This window comes from Staurois parvus, unplaced genomic scaffold (assembly GCF_062004578.1).
Source record: "Staurois parvus isolate SC_StPar_1 unplaced genomic scaffold, SC_StPar_1.0 ptg000279l, whole genome shotgun sequence".
NCBI classification, from domain to species: Eukaryota; Metazoa; Chordata; class Amphibia; order Anura; family Ranidae; genus Staurois; species Staurois parvus.
The window spans coordinates 878121-899515 of NW_028318075.1; the positions used below are offsets into that span (position 1 = coordinate 878121).

The 21395-nt window shown below is 40.7% G+C and overlaps 1 protein-coding gene across 1 annotated transcript in view; it reads left to right on the forward strand.

Moving 5' to 3' along the window:
- Nucleotides 1-20926, forward strand: part of NTF4 (neurotrophin 4) — a 152801-nt gene extending 131875 nt beyond the window's left edge. The window contains exon 2 of the mRNA XM_089681800.1: nucleotides 16834-20926. Within this exon, the coding sequence (XP_089537926.1) occupies nucleotides 16855-17562 (708 nt within the window). The 5' untranslated portion in view covers nucleotides 16834-16854 and the 3' untranslated portion in view covers nucleotides 17563-20926. The remainder of the gene's footprint in view (nucleotides 1-16833) is intronic.
- Nucleotides 20927-21395: the final 469 nt, after the last annotated feature.

Sequence of the window (21395 nt, forward strand, 5' to 3'; positions counted from 1 at the left end):
GCACTGGCACGAGGCACTGATGAGCACTAAAGAAAGGCACTGATGGACACTGACAGGTGGCACTTCTGGAGCCACACTGATCATCAGGGCACACTGATCATCAGTGCCCTGATGATCAGTGTACATGTCCCCTCCGCAGAAAGCCGATTACCGGCTCTCCTCTCTTCTCGAGCTGTCAGCGTGACAGCTCAAGAGGAGAGAAATGCCGATAACTGGCATTTCCGTGTTTACATGTGATCAGCTGTGATTGGACACAGCTGATCACATGACCGAGCCGACCTCTTCGGCTCTTTCCGTGATCCGCTGTGTCCGAGGGACACAGCACACCGGCGATCGCCGCGCTGCGTGCTCCCTGAGCCGCGCATGCGCGGTGAGAATATCAGAACGAGAAACCACCTTGCACCCGTCATTGTACTATATGGCGGGCGGAAGGTGGTTAAAGTGCCCCCGTCCACCCACGTGGTGAACGCATACGTAGGCCATGCCCACATGTGTAAATGGTGTTCAAATCACACACGTGAGGCAACACCACGAACGTCAGAGCAAGAGCAATAATTCTCGCACTAGACCTCCTCTGTAACTTTACACTGCTAACCTGTAGACATTTTTAAAGCATCACCCATGGAGATTTGTAAGTACCGCAGTTTCACGCCATTCCACGAGCGTGCACAATTTTAAAGCGTGACATGTTGGGTATCTATTTACTCGCCGTAACATCCTCTTTCATATTTTACATATTTTACAAAGAAATTGGGGTATATATATTTTTTTGTTTTAATCGGAGTATTTTTTCCAAAAAATATATACTCATTTTTAAAAACTGCATTTCGGTTTTCGGACAAGTGCATTTTGGATTTTTGGTTTCAGTTTTGGCACCAGAATTTTCATTTTGTTGCACCATTAACTTTTGCTGATTTACAGGTGCGACTTCTACAGATGTCTTCAAGTTGCACCCAAAGTCGCATTGACATGTGACTTTGGAATCTTCGACTTCAAAGGAAGTCGCATGATTTCTAATTCACATGCAGTGTGAACGGGGGCGTACTCATTTTTTCTGCTACTTATTTTCTGCAGCAACTTGGGTAGAGAGTAATGCACTCCTGAAAAATAACATTTCTAAGTTTAGCTGCTGTGTACATTTCAAGATTTGTGTCATTTCTATTTATAATGTCTGCATTGATGTTCTCCCTATTGCTCTTCTTTGTAGTCACAACCCACTAACCAAGCTGCTAAACTATTTGGAGGGTAGTTGTTCTCCACACCAGGGGCGGACTGACCATTTGGAAACTCGAGCACTGCCCGAGGGCCCGGGGTCAGTAGGGGGCCCCATGAGATGCCCCTGGTACCTTTTTCATAGGCTTTTTTGGGCAAGGACACAGGGGCCCCATGATCCCCTATTGCCCGGGGGCCCCATGAGTCCACCCCTGCCCCACACTCTTATGTGACTGGGGAAGAACACTTTTCATTCAAGTCTCTGCTGATATATGCTCATCACTTTCCTGGTAAAGGAAAATTGACCGTGCATCAGTACTAGTTTATAAGACCGGTCTGTCAGATTAGAAACTATAGACTGTTTGCAGCCTCTAATTATATAAAACACCCATAATGTTGTTCTTTCTTTCTACTTTGCAGCGATACACAATGATTGTGCTTTACTACTCACAATACAAGCATATGAGTGCCAACTCCTTGAAAACAATGCACTCCCTATGAGGCTGACATCTCAGCAGTTGTTAGATAGAGAGACTGAATGAGAGTCAGATACAGAGTTCTCTTTTGTGGTTCTTCTACAAAACTTGTATATTTAATATAGAAAAATATAGAAGCACAAGCTCTTACAATTTAAAAGTCACATGAAAATTACTTTAAGGGAAACACTGGTATAATACCATGGAATATGTGCTTACTACAAACACACTACACTTTATACTCGAAGGTTTAATGAACACTGGCTTACAAAGGCTCCATTCACATCTGAGCGTAGCTTTTTTGCGCAAAATTTATGCGATTTTCTTTTTTTTTTTTTGCATGTTTCCATACAGCGTTTTTAGCTGTTTTTGAGCTTTGGTGTTTTTTTTTGTTAGCCAATAGAGAAAAATATCATCTGTTGCATCACTTGTTGCTAAGTTTTTTTAGTTTTACCGTCAGCTTTTAGGTTTTTTATTATTATTCATTTATTATTATTTTGTTTTTTGTTAGGGTAAGAGGTTAGAGTTAAGCTTAGTTTAGGGTTAGATTTAAGGGTTAGGGTTTGGGTTGGGGTTAGTATTTTATTAAATTAAAAAAAATTTTTTTACAGTATTTTATTTAATATTCTTATTATTTATTCATTTAGAGTACTTTATTATTTTCTTCTTATTTTTTTGTTAGGGTTAGGATGGTAATAATAATAAAAAATAAACACCTAAACCCGAACAAAAAATACATTATTAATAATACATGTAAAATAAATACACAAATAAATAAAATAATCATAAATAAATACTTGTAATAATTAATTATAATTAACCCATAACCTTAACCCCGTAAAACCTAAAGAAGTAATAAAATAATACCAATTTTTTTTATTATTATTGTATTTAGTATTGTATTTTTTGTTCAGTGTTTTTTTATTATTATTATTATTACTATTGTTATTAATAATAATAATTTATTAAGGTTAGAGGTTATTTATTTATTATTATTTTTATTTCAGGTACTTGTAGAACGCCGTCAATTTATGCAGTGCTTTACATATATATTGTACATTCACATCAGTCCCTAAGCCTCAAGGGGCATACAATCTAAAGTCCCCAACTCACACTCATACATATACATACTAGGCGGAAGTGCTAACCATTTAGCCACTGTGCTGCTTATCATTTTTTATTTGTGTATTTATTGTATTTATTTTACATTTATTTATTCATGTATTACTATTTGTTTAATTTTTCATTTGAGCAGAAAATCACACAAAACGTGCGATAGCGCGCAAAAACGCTTCAAGCGCACGTTTCTATTCTTTTTTATGGGAATAAAAGCGTGCCAAAAATGTGCAAATCTGCCCAATTTGAGCTGCAAAAGTAGCTCCAAAACTTTTTTGAGCTTCAGGCATTCTGCTTCAAGCGACTTGGAGTGGAGATGTGAACCATCTCCATAGAGTAATATTGATTTTTGCCCTGAGCGTTTTGGAGCTTAGAGCTTTGCACTACAAAACGCTCAGGTGTGAATAGGGCCAAAAAACACCAGTGCTCTTGGCAGTAAAAAAATTGCTAATTTTGAGCTTTTTTTTTTTGTGCCAGTGTTTAGGGGTCTTTAGTGTTTTTTTTTCTGCCAGAAAAACACTCTCAAAAGTGCAAAACAGAAGGGTTTTTTTCTGCCTCTAAACGCTGGGATTAAAAAAAAATACCTCTAGACTACTTAATGTGTATGGACACATAGGATAACATTAGTTGCTTTTACAGGCAAAATGCTAAACTCCTCTAAGAGCAGCTTTTTTTTTTTTTTTTTTAAGTCAGTGTGCATGGAACCTTAATCTTCAGTGCAGTACCTAAGTAGAATTCCCTCTGCTGAAATCAGACCAGTAAAAGATGGATTCTGATATCTTGCTGTGGATTACTACATTATAACTTTCAGCCATACACTTTCAAAGGGGGATGCAGGAAATCTCCCTCTTCGTGACATTGTATTTTGCCAGTGGCACCCTCTGATGTCAGAATGCGCTGATCAGCGGCTGCAGCCAATCGACCGAACCCTACTGAACTAGCTGAATTTCTAGCAGTGTAAGGCCAGTTTAAAGGAGAAACATAAAAAAAATTACACACATACATTTTTACTGCCATGCTGCAGCAACAAGTGATGCTGCAAGCTGTCCCCTGCCAGCTCTAAGCCCAAAAACTAAGTGATTGCATGACTGCTGATCGCTCAGTTCTCTGGTCTGCTCTTAGCAGAAATCATTGACTGTCAGTCACCACTCTGTGCTCTGCCCCTCCACTGCTCATTGGAGCACCGGGTAGGAGAGGGGGTGGGAGTGTCTGGCTCAGGCTTTCATCGGGTCACTGAGAGGCTGAGCCAGCTGCCTGTGTATTGTCCAGATACATACAGATTCTGGAGAAGCTCTGTGACTTCTGGGTCACAGGATAGCATAAGGAAGTGCACTCCTGTGACCCACATGTGAAGTATGGCCAAAAGAGCTTTGACCATACTTCCCTTCTACAGCTAGACAAAGAACTATATTTGCAATGCTAGGATTGTCGGTTCGAATCCCAACCTCAGCACTATCTGCCTGGAGTCTGCATGTTCTCCCTGTGCCTGTGTGGGTTTCCCCTGGGTACTCTGGTTTCCTCTCACACTTCGAAGACATGCTTGTAGGTTAATTGGCTCCCGTCTAAATTGGCCCTAGTATGTGTATGAATGTGAGTTAGGGACCTTAGATTGTAGGCTCCCAGAAGGCAAGAACTGATGTGAATGTATAATAAATATGTAAAGTGCTGTGTAAATTGATGGTGCTATATAAGTAGCTTTAATAAATAAAATAAAAATAAATATCGAATAAGGATGTTCATATTTCTGCAGCTACAGCAGTCCAGCGTATTGAACATCTAGGTCAGAGGACTGTTCTGCAATGAGCTGATTGTGCACATGTAGTAGTCACATGGTACCAACTGATTAAACATTGCTGGTGTAGCTTGGACCCCTTGTGTACAAACCAGATGATTGTGGTGTTTTCTTTGATTATAGGACCAGTCCAGCTCCTGTTTTATTAAATCAGTTTAGAAGAAACCTAGGAGAACAAAAAATATTCTAAGGAATGCAGTAATGATTGTTGTGTATTCCTTGGTATCCTGGCTAGTGAGTTGGACACCCCTGTAGCTAACCAGTGGGATATTTCTTTACTCACCTCTAGTAGACTGAGCAGTGTTTGCAATCCTGAGCCATGTGTAGCACATTGTTAAAGCAGAACTTCGGGCAAAAACTTCTTTACATGTCCTTGTTGCTGATTTCCTACTTTCACTGCATATGTCATCCATCTTCTGGTTCACTCAAGAGTTGCTCTGAAATATCCTGTTCATTTTCAAATCAAACCGTTAATTCTCTTCTGTTTCCTGTTTGTAAGACCAGTGGCTGCTATGCCTCCTATGCCCCCAGCCACTGATCTTGGCACATCCCATCTGTAGTTCTTTCTCCAGGAAGCAGTGATGTAATTCAGCCCCACTTGCAGTGGTGGGTGGACCAGGACTCTCAGACACATTCAACATGTACAGGCCTAGTGTACTCGCCCACATTCACTACAATTCAGTGTGGATGATGGGAACTGTAGACTCCTTTTACTGCAGAGAGAGAGAGGAGAGGATATGATGTAATCCCGGATGTTACACCTCCTCCTTGGCAGAGCAGATGCTGTTATCATTTTGAATTAGAGATGAGGTCATGAAAATTCAGTTAGACTTTTGTCCTAAATGGTAAGGATTTTCAAACTTTAATTAACTGTTTAGTGTTTTGTGTAAGGTGGTATACTAATGGGTAATTTTATTTGCCTATCTTGTAGTTCTACTTTAGATCTGTAGTATTTATTTTTAATAAAAGAAACCTAGTAGTGTTTTTTATGAATTTTTTAAAAATTTTATACCAAACATTTTTTGTAAAATAACAAACATGTCTATACTTACCTACTGTGTGTAGTGGTTTTTGCACAGAGCAGCCCAGATCCTTCTCTTCTCTGGGTGCCCCCACAGAAAGCAGCTTGCTATGGGGGCACCCGCTGCGGTGTGTCCATTCACACATAGAGCTGTGACTTGGCCCCGCCCCTCTCTCCTCATTGGCAAAGACCCGGGACAGCCGAGGCTGTCATTCACACCTTCAGCCTTTACAACCACTCTGACACTTGGTGTTAACATGTTTAACTAAATTTTTTCCCTTAACTGCATATAAAGAAATGACGGGCGCAAGGCGGTTCTCTCGTTCTGGGAGAACGTCATATGACGTACTCCCACTCTAACCGCGCGTACGTGCCCACGGATGATCGCTGGTTCGCAGTGTCCCTGGGACACAGCGGATCACCGATCAACGGAAAGAACCGAATACGTTGGCCCTGTCATGTGATCTGCTGTGTCCAATCACAGCTGATCGCATGTAAATAAGGAAATGCCAGTTATTGGCATTTCCTTATTTATATAAGGAGAGGAGAGCTGGTAATCGGCATTGCTCACAGGGGACATGTACACTGATCATCAGGGCATTGATGATCAGTGTGCCCTGATGATCAGTGTAGCCCCATCAATGCCACCTGTCACTGCCCATCAATGCCACCTGTCACTGCCCATCAATGCCACCTGTCAGTGCCACATATCAGTGCCCATCTGAGCTGCCTTTCAGTGCCACCTATCAGTGCCGCCTAACAGTGCTAGTCAGTGCCACCTAACAGTGGCAGTCAGTGCCCATCAGTGATGTCTGTCAATGCCCATCAGTGCCGCCTATCAGTGCCCATCAGTGCAGCAAACTAAGAAAACTTTTTTTTTTTTCAAAATTTTCAGTTTTTGGTTTGTTTAGCAAAAAATAAAAAAACCCAGAGGTGATTAAATACCACCAAAAGAAAGCTCTATCTGTCTCAAAAAATTATAAAAATGTCATGGGTACAGTGTTGTATGACTGCGCAAATATTCAAAGTGCGACAGCGCTGACAGCTGAAAATTGTCCTGGGCAGGAAGGGGGTGTAGTAATCGCCCTGTATGCAAGTGGTTAATGTGGTTGTAAACCCTTACCTATACCCAGTGAAGTGACTAGACTCAGGTGATACACAGAGATGAAACAAAGCCATGCACATAAATGTGAAGGTTTGAAGGGGCTCTTAAACAGCAAGAAAGCTCAGACAATAAATTATTCTTGATGATCTGAGATTGACTTAGCAGCATTCCCAGTCTTAGAAAATGAGACATTTCCAGTAGGTTTTATTTAAAGATCTAAGCCCTCTACCATTAGTAAGTTTTTCTTTGGTCTGAGTTTTCCTTTAGGAGACCGAGAAGCTCACCCTTATGTACATATGAAAAAGTGAAAAGAAAATATTACTATTATTGTTTGGCCTGTTGCCAGAAAAGGAGTTTCTAGACAAGCCTCAATTCCCACTTGTTAGGCTTTCCCCATCTGTGTTTTGGGATTAAGAGGTTTACAGAGTTCTACTAGTGAGCAGCACAGCAGGTCGAGACCCAGCGGCTCCAGTCAAGTATGGATTTGACTTAATTGTTGTGTAAGAAAGCAAACTATTTCAGGAAGAAGAGAGCTGCAAGGGAAGCCCAACTTCATAAAGAATGTGACAAGTGAACATGCTAAAAGCAGGACATAATTTCTGTCCTATTTGATGATTGTTAGTTTTGAAAATGTCACAATTTACTGCTTCCGAGAAAGCCATTGAGCAGTACACAGGTGGACACAATGTTGTAATTGGTGTCTCCAGTTAAATGAGAAGATTGTGCTAATGTCTGCTTCAGATGTCTAAATTCCAGGCACTTTCTACTGCAGTGCACAAATCTAACTGTTCACCTTTCCATTGTAATAGACCACTGTACACCACAGTCCCGGCTGTTCCTTTGGCTATGGGCAGTAATCTCCTTACAGGTTTGTTAAGCCAGCCATGCATAAATTGACATTCAGTTGGTCCAGCAGGGACCGGCCAATGTGCATCAATTGACTTAGGTACAACCAGTCTAATGGATTTTTTTTACATGCGTTTACTTCCGGCGGCTATAGCCCTGCACCCCCTACCAACAGAACACAGTAGCCCTGAGGGAGACATTCCCCCATCAACTTTGACTGTGTTGATTGGGAAATTTAGCAATTTTCAAATCATCTGTGGGCTGCCTTGTCAAGGGTCAAGTTCCTAGCACGATGAAGATCCAAACTCTTTCCTCTAGAGCAGCCATTCTCAACCAGAGTAGTATGGAACCCTCCAGAGGTTTTAAGGATTTATTGAGCAGTGGTTAACTGATATCACATTTGATGATGCCTACATAGTTCCAGGGCCAACACCACAAAACCAGCTGCATGACACCAATGTTCTTTTTGGTCTGTAAGGGTGGAATTTTGAGAACCATGAATTTGTTTTAGTAAGGGTTTCCTGAGACCTGAAATTTTTATTAATGTTTCCTCTAGGCTAATATAAGGCAAGAAACTCTGCTAGAGCAATCTTTCTAAACCTTTTCACCCCAAAGGCCTGTTCATACTGAATGCGTTGCAGTAACATGCAATAAAATGGGTGCTTCACCACGCATTAACACAATGTATGGAAATACATGAATCACAATGTAATTCATTTTGAATTCCACAACAAAACAGCTAACCCAATGCATCACAAATCACTTGGCTGATTTGGCCTTTGACTATTCTTTGCAATGATATCAAGATGGCCCACTATTTATCCCACTGATGCCAATGATGGGGTCCTGTTTCTGCAACTGGTCATAATGGTGGGGCATTAGTTCATCCCCTGACACCAATGATAGGGCAATATTCCTTCCAATGACAACAATGATGAGCTACTATTCCCTCTCTCACTTTCCATCTCACTATTCCATCTCCCACTTTCCATTTCAATATTCCATCTCAAATCATTGATGAGCACAAATCTTTCTGCAGAAACAGAATTGTTTTCACCCTTTCTCATTCTTCATTGCACTCCCATGCACCATATCTCCTGCAGAATCTTTGCAGCCACTCTCTGTCTACATGCAATTCAAGTGTCGGCTGCATGACCTTTCTCAGGATGGGAATCCTGATGTGACAACAGTGGGCATTGCCTGCAGTTGTTTTAAAATAGCCAATTTTAGTCTCCATTGGAAAGCCGAGTAATAGTGACAGTGCAGGAGAGCAGTTGGGAGAGAGGGAATAGTTTTGTCACTCTATAGTAGGAAGAGCCTAAACAAGGACCTTCATACCAGGATTGCTAGAGCTGCATATTTTAAAATATTAATTTTGTTAATGTTTAATCGCAAATCAGATTTTAGTGATTGGGTGGACATATATTTTAGGGAAAACCTGTACTGAGAGGATAATAGAACCTACTGTTAATGACTTCATTCTGATAATTCTCACTGCCGGATGTTCATGGCTTCAGTACTATGAGCCACTGCCCTAGAACAAGCAAACATATCTAGAAGGTTAACGTGTATGTCAAGCCGAAACATGTTTGTTTTGGATAGTCTAATGGTGCCCCAGATAGTAGTACAATTCTGACAGAACTTTCAGTGCTTCCCCACTCTGTCCAACTGAATAGAAAAACATTTTGTCTTGACAAACCTATTTTAGTTACTAAGGGTCCATGCACACTAGACAGCTGAAAAAATGCCAGAACCTCGGACAGATAAGCAGCATAAAAAAAGCTCACAGTGGGATTGCACAAGGGTTGTCGTATTGCACAAGGGTTGTCGTATTGCACAAGGGTTGTCGTATTGCACAAGGGTTGTCGTATTGCACAAGGGTTGTCGTATTGCACAAGGGTTGTCGTATTGCACAAGGGTTTACGCGTGTTTATGAGCATTTGCTTTTATAAGCCTTTTTTCCAAAACATCCCCCTTTGCTCATTTTTCACTATATTCAGTGAACACTTGAAAATGCCAAATGCTCCACGCTCCTCATTGATGGGTGTTTAGCTGCATTTATGTGTCTAGAATTTTTTTCTGCCCAAAAGCTCCCCTCAAAAATGCACTTGTGATGTTTTTTTTTTTCAGTCTGAAAACACTCCTCTGCGAATATGCCATATAAAAAAACACCAAAAGCCTGTATAAGCAGCATTTTTTGGCCCAGCATGAGGCCTAAATCAGATTTATTTATTTTTTATTCAAGTGTACACAAAGACACATCCTGATATGCAGGACAGGAAGGTGAAAGAGAAGACAATGTAAAACTCATAATATTGGTATCTTTTATTACTATATACAGAACACAATACATAGTAGTATCAAAGCCATAAGAGAAAGGACCGTGCAATTCCGTTTTTAGGCTTGGAGGGGAAACATCAGCCCTATCCAGGGGGACCAGACAGAGTTAAATTTATGCATAAGAAATAGGTATGTTTTTAACCGCTTCCTGACTGCCCTATAGCAGAAGTACTGCTACAGGGTGCAGGGCTGCGCAAAATCGCATATATTTACGTGATTTTGCATTTCCGGGTAGGGGACGTGTGCACACCATCCTACCCACGCCAACGGATGGCATACACCCACGGGTCCTTAAAGAATTGAGCTCTGTCATTTCAAAGCCATTGTTTCTAATTTTTTGGGACTCTTTAATGACTGGCATAGTACCACTGGATTGGTGTAAGGCCAATGTGGTGTCAATATTTAAAAAGGGGTCAAAATCTTTACCAATTAATCATAGACCTTTTAGTTTAACTTCTATAGTTGGGAAGTTTAATAAAAGTCCACATAGATGAGTTCTTGCTGGAAAAAAATATTTTAAGATTTTAAGACACAAGTTGTCAAACAAATATGATTTCTTTTTATGAGGCGAGCAAAACCTTGGACAGAGGGGTGGGGGTGGACGTGGTATACTTGGACAGAGGGGTGGCGGTGGACGTGGTATACTTGGGCAGAGGGGTGGCGGTGGATATGGTATACTTGGGCAGAGGGGTGGTGGTGGACGTGGTATACTTGGATTTTGCAAAAGCGCTTGACACAGTTCCCCACACACGGCTAATGTGTAAGGTAAAGTCTACAGGCTTGGAAAAATCTGTATGTAAATGGATAGAAAACTGGCCTAAAAGATTGTATTCAGAGAGTAGTGGTTAATGATTCATACTCTGAATGGTCTAGGGTTGTCAGTGGTGTACCCCAAGGTTCAGTGATGGGACCCTTACTTTTTAATATATTTATAAACTATATAGGGTCTGTGATTAAAAATACCATTTCAGTCTTTGCTGATGACACCAAGCTGTGCAGTGGAATAACGTCATTACAGGATGTCTCCAATTTACAAGCTGACCTCAATGCTCTGTTTAATTGGGCAAGTATGTGGCAAATGAGGTTTAATGTTGATAAATGTAAGGTTATGCACTTGGGGGATAAGAATACGCATGCATCATACATACTGGGGGTAGTACAACTGGGGGAACCAATGGTGGAGAAGGATCTGAGGGTTCTGGTAGATCACAAGCTTAATAATGGCATGCAATGCCAAGGTGTGGCTTCTAAAGCGAGCAAAATCCTCTCTTGTAGGGAGATATATTTTACCTCTGTACAAATCATTAGTAATACCTCATCTGGAATATGCAGTTCAGTTTTGGGCACCAATTCACAAAAAGAACATTGGGGAACTGGAGAAAGCACAGAGAAGGGCAACCAAACTGATATGGAGGAGATCAGCTATGAGGAAAGATTAGAGGAACTGAATTTATTCTCTCTTGAGAAGAGGAGATTAAGGGGGGATATGATCAACATGTATAAATACATCAGTGGTTCATATAGTGAACTTGTGTAGAGCTATTCACCCTGAGGTCATCACAGAGGACAGGGGGGCACTCTTTACGTCTGGAGGAAAAATGTAATCTCCAAACACGGAAAGGTTTCTTCACAGTGAGAGCTGTGAAAATGTGGAGTAGACTCCCTCAAGAATTGGTTCTAGCCAGCTCAGTGGATTGCTTTAAAAAGTCCTGGATTATTTCCTAGATGCACAGAATATAACTGGATACCAACATTTTATAGGTAACATTGATCCAGGGAATATCCGACTGCCTCTCGGGGGATCAGGAAGGAATTTGTTTCCCTGCAGGAGCAAACTGGATCATGCATTGCTGGGTTATATTGCCTTCCTCTGGATCAACTGGGTATTGGATTATAACTTTTTTTTTTTAAGTGGTTGAACTGAATAAACTTTTGTCTTTTTTCAGCCAGACTAACTATATAAATCATCACTTTATAAATCATCCTGACATTAAAATTGGAATCTATTCAGAGCCTGTTCCAGCTGAGTGACATCAGCCTACAACGGACTTTAGCCTACTGTTGGCTGAATATGGGTTACAGAAGTGCAGAACGTAGTGCTTTGGCCCTACTTTCCTTTAAGATAAGTGTTGGCTTGATATACACGTTAAACTACATATGTGTACCTTGTCAGTGATTTCAAAAGTACTGAAGACAATGAATTAGTTTTTTCAAAAGGACAACAGTGTTAACCTTTATACATCCTCGGTACAAACAAATTTTCCTTTAAAAGACTAGAGTTCCCCTTTAACCACTTGCAGACTGCCCGCCCGCAATGTACTTCGGCCTGTACAGGCACAGCAACTTACCTGGCCTCCTACGACTACAGGGCATGCTCGCGCCCCTGCCTACTCATGCTGTGATTGTACATGGCAGGGACTTGCTGAACAGCTGTGTCCAATCACATCCCAGAGCTCTGTGTTGACAATCCACACAGGGCTCTGTACAGAGGAAATTATCTGTTTCCTCTCAGCAAAGAAAAGAGTAGCACATAATACACACATTACACTTGTTAGGTACACACTTAACCCCTTGATTACCCCGCTATGTTAACCTCTTCCCAGCTAGTGTCATTAGTACAGTGACAGTGTATAGAATTATTAGTGTCAGTCATTTCCCACCCAGTGTCAATTAGCATCAGATTACCCGCTGCACTATCACAGTCCCACTAATCACTGCCATTAGTATGATAAAAAAAATTTAAAGATTCCAGTATATATACCATTGTTTGTAGACTCTAAAACTTTCACGCAAACCAATCAATATAAACTTATTTGGATTTTTGTGTTTACCAAAGGCATGTAGCAGAATAAATTATGGCATCAATTTAAGAAATATGATATATATATTTTCTAGTTTTACTGGATGTTTTATAGCAGAAAGTTTTATTTGGGGGGAGGGGGGGGTGTTCAAAATTTTAGTTCTTTTTTTCGTTTATATCAGTGGTGTCCAAATACCACCAAAGTTAAGCTCTATTTGTGTGAAAAAAATAAATTGTATTTGGGTACAGTGATGTATGACCGCGCAATTATTAGTTAAAGTAGCAAAAAAAAAGGCCTGGTCATGAAAGGGGTAAAACCTTCTGGAGCTGAAGTGGTTAATGATAGAATGACTGTGTGGGCGTTCCTGTTAAACTTTCTCCCTTCCTATAATTTGAAGCATTTTTGGTTAATTGAAGTGTGTACTGAACTGTGCAAGATTCTGATTAGAGAATGCTGCTTTAACAGTAACGGATTACAGAGACTTTGTGGCTAATAAATCCAGGTAAAGCACAGAACGAATCTGTTTAACACTGTAATAGGCCACAAGAACTGAAAAATTCATATTTGCTTTTAAGGAATTGAAGCAGCAATCATAACGGGCTCAGCCATCTTGCCACTGAAACAGCTTCCAGAATGTCAGGTGGTTTTTACCATTGGGGAGAGGGGTGTAGTGTGATGGATCTGGTGAGGTTCCTAACTGTATAGTAGTGGTGACTGGGATGGGAAGGGGGGGTGCCCTCATAAAATGTTGCATGTGGCTTTATTCCACTGAAGGCCAAGCCCTGTATGTATAGCAATGATACATTTTTTTATTTAACTGAAGTCTACTTAAAGGAGAAGTACAGCCAAAGCTGTTTTGCAGTTCGTTCTGCACTCCTGTGACCCGTTTTCAGCTGACAGCAGGCTGAAGCCCGCTGTTGGCTGATGTCACTCAGCCGGTCCAGGCTGGGGAAAGATCCTGACTTTAAAGTCGGGATCCACCACAGAGTCTGGAGTGGCACCTGGATCAGCCTCTCAGCGATCTGCTGAGAGCCTGAGCCACCTGCTCCCTCCCCATCCACAGCCCAGCGCTCCAGTGAGCGCAAAGGGGGGCAGAGCAGACCAACAGCAGTGGCGAGAGCTCAGCAATTATTATTATTATTATACAGGATTTATATTGCGCCAACAGTTTGCTCAGTGCTTTACAATATAAAGGGAGACAATACAGCAACAATACAGTTCAATACAAGAGGGTTAGGAGGGCCCTGCTCCTTGGAGCTTACAATCTAAGAGGGAGGGACAGTAATCACACTTAAAGCCGGTGGGGGACAGATGCAGCATCAGAGCGATGCTGCAACCACCTGAGTATAAATTAGAAAAAAAAACATCCCATACTTCTTTTAAACAGGAACTTTAACCCCTGTGTGTACTTTTTTTTTTTTATATTCCCCATGCACCTCTTGCTATGGGTGTCCATACTTGCCTTGCCTTGGTGCCATCTGTTGCCACAGGTTGGGTCTCGGGCTGCCATCTTCCCTTCCTGCATCATTGGGAGCCAGCTATCTCCTCCAGCTTCTTGCAGCTGATACGGCGCAAGGTTCACCCTCCATATGTGACCGGAATATCCCAGGAATCTGCAGGAACAGGGGCACATCATTCTCCCCTAGAAGGAATGGAGGCATGTATCGGCTCAGACTAGATTAGTAATGAAAGATGTACTTTAAAAAAAATAGGTTTTCTAAATTTCAGAGGGGTGAAAATACAGTGGGGCAAAGTAGTTTTTCAGAGTGAAGGTTCACTTTAAGATGTATTTCTGCCTATGTTGTTATTAAGGCATCATTTTCCAGAAGAGGTGAGTGAACAACTCCATATCTACGTGGTTGCACTGAAGACATCTGCTGGAAACGTACTGGAATTACATGTGGCTTATAGAGCAGCTAGTCACTGATTACGGCATCCAACCAGTAATTGGCTGTAATTTCTCCTCTAGCATTCCAGGAGGTCGCCAGCAGATTTCATCAGAAATAAATAAGAATTCCAGCTAATTTATTTTATTTTAATAACAAAGTTACTGAAAGTGATATCTATTAAGGAGTGTTAAATAATAATTAAATTCCAGTTGTGTTTCCCCCTCAATGAAGCCTTTAATCCTTACTATTTATAATTGTATTTTCTGCTCTGCAAACCATCTGCAAGCAGATGGACAGATGTGAGCTGAGGGTATGTGGTCAATATGTGTTTCTAAAGCTTGCTAATTAGTACAGTCCAGAATGTACTATTACCCTAAAGCAGCACATTTGCAGATGCAAGATTTTCCCACAGTCTGTCTAGGGAATGACAGCATTAATAGTTGGCATTTAGGAAGATGTAACACAGATCACATAATTTAAAATGCACATATATTATATGTATAGTTGCTCTATTACCTATGTTCTACCGATGATAAACCTTTTTTGTAAAGGCAGAATTGATAAAAGGCTAATGCTGGGTATAACAATATGGAGTAAGTTATGCCACCGTTCTGACCACCTCAGGTAGCTGTTTATGCTGGATGAAATGGACATCAAAATGGGACTTTGGTACCTTTTTTTTTGCATCAATACACTGAGTGTAGGAAATCATGCTCAAAGGGTGGGACCATGATGTCTCAGGCTTTCCAGGTTGAATGATGTTGAGAGTTCTTTCACCTTGAAGACTGACAACATCTTGTAGTAAAGAAGAGATACTGCAGTAGACAACTTTTGTTTGCAGTTAAGTATTGCTGCCAAAGCTGCTGAAAACATAAAACCTCCAGGCTGCATTTCCAAAGATTTAGCCTAAAGTTGAGCTTTAAAGAAAGGGAAGTTAGAGATAACAGACCATATTTTTCTCATCCCTGGCCTACTCTAACCGATATATATAGTTCCTTGCCCTTAAGGGACCTTTTTCAGTCAGTTGGACCTACTAACAGGTTCGCAGGATAGATGACATGGCAAGAAGACTGTTTTTACCATCCATTGTACTCCCTTACTACCACATTGAAACTAACACAAGACTAAGGTCCTTCCTGCACCCACATTGTAGTTCTTGCACCTGGCCATTGGCATGAAGTGTTGAATTGTAGAAGGCCACCATACCCATATGGTTTTCCTCTGGCCTGTATTGGGTGACCAGTTGGCAGGACAGCACTTTAACGTAAGTACAGGGTCTCAACTGCCTTCCATCCAGCAATAGTCCACTTTAACAGAACATTATATTGCTTTGATAAAGGAATAATGAGGGATCAGCCTATGATTCAAACCATCTAGTGGCAAACTGATTGTATCCAAATCGATCAACTTAGGTACAACCAGCATGTTGGATTTTTACATGCAATTATCGCCCAGCTGGAAGAACACAATAGCTCTGCAGGAGGGATTTCCCCATCAGCACTGACTGTGCTTGCAGGAATCATATCATCTATGGCCTGCCTTATTCTATTATGTTACTGCAAGCAGTATAGACAGTGCCACTTGCACCTCAGCTGTGTATTTATAATTACATTCTGTAAAACATAATGGAGGAGATTTACTAAAACTAGAGCACTCAGAAACTGGTGCAGTTGTGCATGGTAGCCAATCAGCTTCTAACTTCAACTTGTTCAGTTAAGCTTCAATAATAAAACCTGGAAGCTGATTGGATGCTATGCAGAGCTGCACCAGATTTTGCACTCACCATTTTTTGTAAATGTCATCCAATGTTTACTTCATATTCTTTTTTCCTTCTTTTTTTTTTAAACATTTTATTGGCAGATAAAGATGAAAAATATGAATTTCTACCTTTTGTGACATTAGAACTGAAATAAACAGTAAGATGCTTTATCTACGGTATAGGGTGCTTTAATTTTTGTTTGCCTGAATGTAGTTATTTTATGTTTTAGAAATGTATCTTTATCCAAATCTAATATGTTACTTTAGAAGAAAAGCTACCACACCCACTAGTTTCCTAGGCTTCTTAGAGAATGAAGTAAAAATGTGTGGCTTCCATAGCCTTACAAAAGGTATACGAAAGCAGTGAGTGATTCAGTCCACTAATAACAGAAATGTCCATTTTCAATATGCTAAATGTTCAAAAAAGGAGCTTGTTTTTAGACATGCATTCTGACTGTCTTTTTTGCTCTCTTTCAGTTGTTTGAGGTGGATTAAGTAATGCTCCTCCGCCTTAATGTCATGGTGATCTCATACCTTTGTGCCATCAACGCTGCCCCTTTCCAAAACCAGAACACCGATCGGGATTATGGCCCCAACAATTCCTCCTTCACATCAGACCAATTGCAGGAACCCTATAACTCCACTGATGGACTCCATGAAGGGATCTTCCCAGACTTGGCAACTACATATCCTGACATGACGAGTAAAGAATGGAACCTTTATTCATCAAGAGTGGCTCTGTCTAGTCAGGAGCCCTCTGGACCTCCCCTTTTGTTCTTGGCAGAAGAGAACATTGCACACTCAGAGCCAGCAAATAGGACTTCTCGAGTAAAACGGGCACAGGGCTCCGATTCCATTAGCCTTTCAAGAAGGGGAGAACAGTCAGTGTGTGATAGCATAAATGTCTGGGTTACTGATAAAAAACAGGCAGTAGATATTCGGGGGAAGACTGTTACCATCTTGTCTGAAATTCAGACACTCACAGGACCCTTAAAGCAATACTTTTTTGAGACCAAATGCAACCCTCAAGGCAGCACAACCAATGGTTGCCGAGGGGTGGACAAAAGACAATGGATATCAGAGTGTAAACCAAAACAGTCATATGTACGAGCACTAACTGTGTTGGACAAGATGGTGGGCTGGCGCTGGATCCGGATTGATACAGCTTGTGTCTGCACCCTGTTGAGCAGGAGTGGAAGGACGTAGAATTAGAGAGGGCAGAGGATATTCGGCCCCTTGGTTTACTGTGGTTAGGAGAAGCTGATGGATTTAATGTTGTTTTTCTTTAAGCTGTTTACAGTAAGGCCTTACAGCCTGCAACACACATTCCTGGAGTCACGCCACAAACCCAGCGTCTTAGAGGATGGAAAAGTCACCAACAGCTGCCATCAGGAGTCATTTAACTTTACCATGTTGGGAAGGAGCACAAAACTAGAGACAGGCATACTGCATTACCCGGACCGTGCAGGACAAAAGTGTCACCTCTCAGTGCTTTCTAAATTTAGTGCCTTTTCATTTTGAATTTGCACAGTAGACTGTTAGTGTGAATTTCATGGCAAGTTCCAGAGGCCGGGGAGGATTAGCATCTGTCTCACCAACAGCCTGTGTGCTCCTTTTACCTATTCAATCTCAGCATCTGATCTACTTGTCTGCTAAGGACATTGTCACTAGGTATTGACGCTTGAAATAAAAGACTTGTTTGCCTTTGGTCATTAACTGTGCAGAGTGGAGCTGCTAGAAAATGTGTTTATTTTTCCTGCCGCCCAAGCAGTCCACGTCGTAAGCTATTATAAAATGGTTATTCTATTTGTAAATTTTATATATCTATAAATATATAAATATATGTGTATATATATTGAGAAATATAACTTATTGTCATTTTGTTTTTATGGACTGCATGTTACATCCTCTTCTGTCTCTTCTTTCTGCCTAAAGAGCAGCTCCATCCAAAATTTGCTATTTCTGTAATAGGTCCATTTACATGAACAGGGCACAGAAATACTGTATCATGGTCCCAGTGAATATATGAAGAACAATCAAACCAGTGACAATAGTAGCTCAGTTTAAAAGCCATGTCCGAAAAGGGGACAAGGAGGGTGTGTTTTCACGATGAAGACCCAAGAAGGGATATAATCCTGCTCTACATACCCAAAACTGAAAGATTTTGATGGAGTTGCTTTTTAACTGTATTCTCCACTTTGAGAAGACATGGTAATTGCTTTTTAAAGGCCCTTTTTTAATGTTTATTAAATATAATGCTTTTCTTTTTTGGCATATTCCTGAATATTTTGCCACAGTTGGTTGTTCAGGCTAAATAATCTATTTCCTTTGTGAGCTATGACTTGGCTCTTCTATTCTTAGTACAAGCAGTTTTGTGTTGCATCCTGTGTTAACAATAATGAATGTGGCTTTTAAGTAAACTGGTGAGCGTACAAAATAGCAAAAGATGGCTACAAACGAAAGTAAACTATATTCAAAAACATTGCAAAACAGCTCATACAGGGTAAAGCATTAAAACCTTATTCATCTTGAACTGCTTTTATTTTTTTAGATAAGAGAGTAGAAAGGTTAAAACCTCTGTTGGGTTTTTATTGCAGTCTGTGTCTCTATAGGGTAGATTTCCATTAATTTCTGTGTGTCAGGATGTCACTAAATAGGAAGTGAGAGGAAATATTCTCAATGGAAACACAGACAAGAAAGCACCTGTTCTTACTCTTCTCCACAACATGATATACTTACCTGCTCTGTGCAATGGAATTTCACAGAGCAGACACAAACCTGTTCTTCTTGGATCCTCCACTAGCACTCCTGGCTCCTCCTCTTCTGAGTGTGCCCCCATAGCATTGTGCTTTCTATGGGGGACACGCCTGCGCTCTTGACCACGAGCCATGCTGCCTGTGTCCATAGACACAGACAGTGTGGCTCGGCCTAGCCCCCTCGCCCCTTTTCACAGGATTTGAGAGACAGCAGCGGAAGCTAATGGCTCCCACTGCCTCAGCAAAGCCTGTGAGACCAGGAGGTGAGAGGAGAGCCGCTACAGATGGGAACAGCATTGGATTGAGTGAGGACTCAAAGTATAAGGGGGGTGGGGGGTGATACTGCTACCTAAACATTTTTTACGTGAATGTAGCAAATGCAGATAAAAATTGTTTAGGCTTTATAACCACTTTATCAGCTCAAGGGACATTACATATATTTAATATGTGTCTCTTGTGCTGATTCTTATTAGTTTAGGATACATTTTCATCTTTCCTAACCTCCCCCACCCCAACCACGGAAAACAAAGTGTACCTGCGCTACAGGTTACGTTAGTAGAGGAATGACACTAGTACACATAGGCCGCATTCACACTTGTGTGACATGTTGGATTTTTTTTACTGCGTTTTTTGGCGAATAGGGCAACTGAATGGGCTGCCCTACATGCTACAAATGTTCCAAAGTACTTTTTTTTTTTTTTTTTTGACAATGAGTCAATGCATTTTGTGATGTGCGTTTTTGCGCATTTTGTCACATGGAAAACAGAACAAAATGCATAACTCCTACTCACATTTGGGGTGCCATTAAGAGTTAATGGTACCTCAAGCTGGATACATGTTTTTCACACGCGTGTTACTAGAACACCAAGGTATGAATGGGTCCTTATAGGTGCCTACATGTTGACTGTTGTGGGAATGGGGAGCACCATAGGAACAGAACTCAATATTTGCATAATAAAGGGCCTTGGTGATCCTGACAATAACAAAAAGTACATACAGCCACTTTCAGATGAATGCAGTTGTGTGCTGGTATGGTTTACTTCATTCACCTTTAGTACAGGTTCACTTTACAGTTTATTTTTTTATAGTTATGGTTCCATATCAAGTATCAAATCATTCCTTCCACTCATTTTTTTCTTCAGTACTTCCTTACTTTTACTTATACATTTCACTGGTTACTATTCCCTATTAATATTGGTCAGTAATGGAAATCACAATATGAAGATTGCTTATAGTGCAGAGCTGAGTGTCCCTTGGCCAGCAGTCAGAATGTATCTTTGATCACCATGTACTGATGTCTGGTTTCTAGGGGTTATTGCACCTTGCACACCATCATTGCTCTGTGAATTGCCTCACTAAAGAAGGCCATATATTGTCTTTAAATAGTCTGTTAAAAAAGCATTCTTAAATATAACTGTTTGGAAAATGATGCTTGGATTTATTGTTACACATGGTCACATGCCCCTACATTGTCACCTATGTCCAGCGTCATTGTTGTGTCTAAAAAAAAAATGTAATCTGTTTTTAATGGACCACTCAATCAGGAACAGTTACATTCTGGACTGGGCAGCTATGTATGTAAAATACCTACACCTGTGCAGGAACTGAAATATTTGGCATTTGTGTAACTTTGTTGAGCAGTCCATTGCTCTTTGTTAGCTGCCATATTGGGTACAACAAGGAACCAAAATACCAGCTGTAAGTGAGAACATATAACTTCCTGCTTTATCTTCATGTGAAATATTATCTGTTCTGATAACCTCCAGGAACAATTCCATGTTTATACATCATGAATAAAATTTCTTTTACCTAAACCTGTTTGTGGAAATGATGTAATTTATGTTTAGCAGGCTATATCCAGTCTATCAAGCAGCAGACAACACAACAGGGTCCCCAGAATGGATCTCCATGAACAGGAATGGCATATATATATATATATATATATATATATATATATATATATATATATATATATAGCAGCTTTAGGTTTTTTTTTTAGTCTTTTTCCTTCTTCATTTTCACCTGGTGATCTGGTCAGTTAAACTTTCTGTCTTAGAGTGTCCCCACTCTGGATAGAGGAGACACCATAGGAAAGCAGCATTGTGAATCTGGTGAGAGGGTAGCATTAGGTGAATGAAGTACGAAGATCGCTGGCACCACAGTAAATTGCAGTAAACATCTTTATTCAAACAATGGTGTCAAGAGCACAGAACGTCAACGCGTTTCAGCCAAGATGGCTTGATGAGTCATGAGTAAGGCCATCTTGGCTGAAAAGTGTTGCTT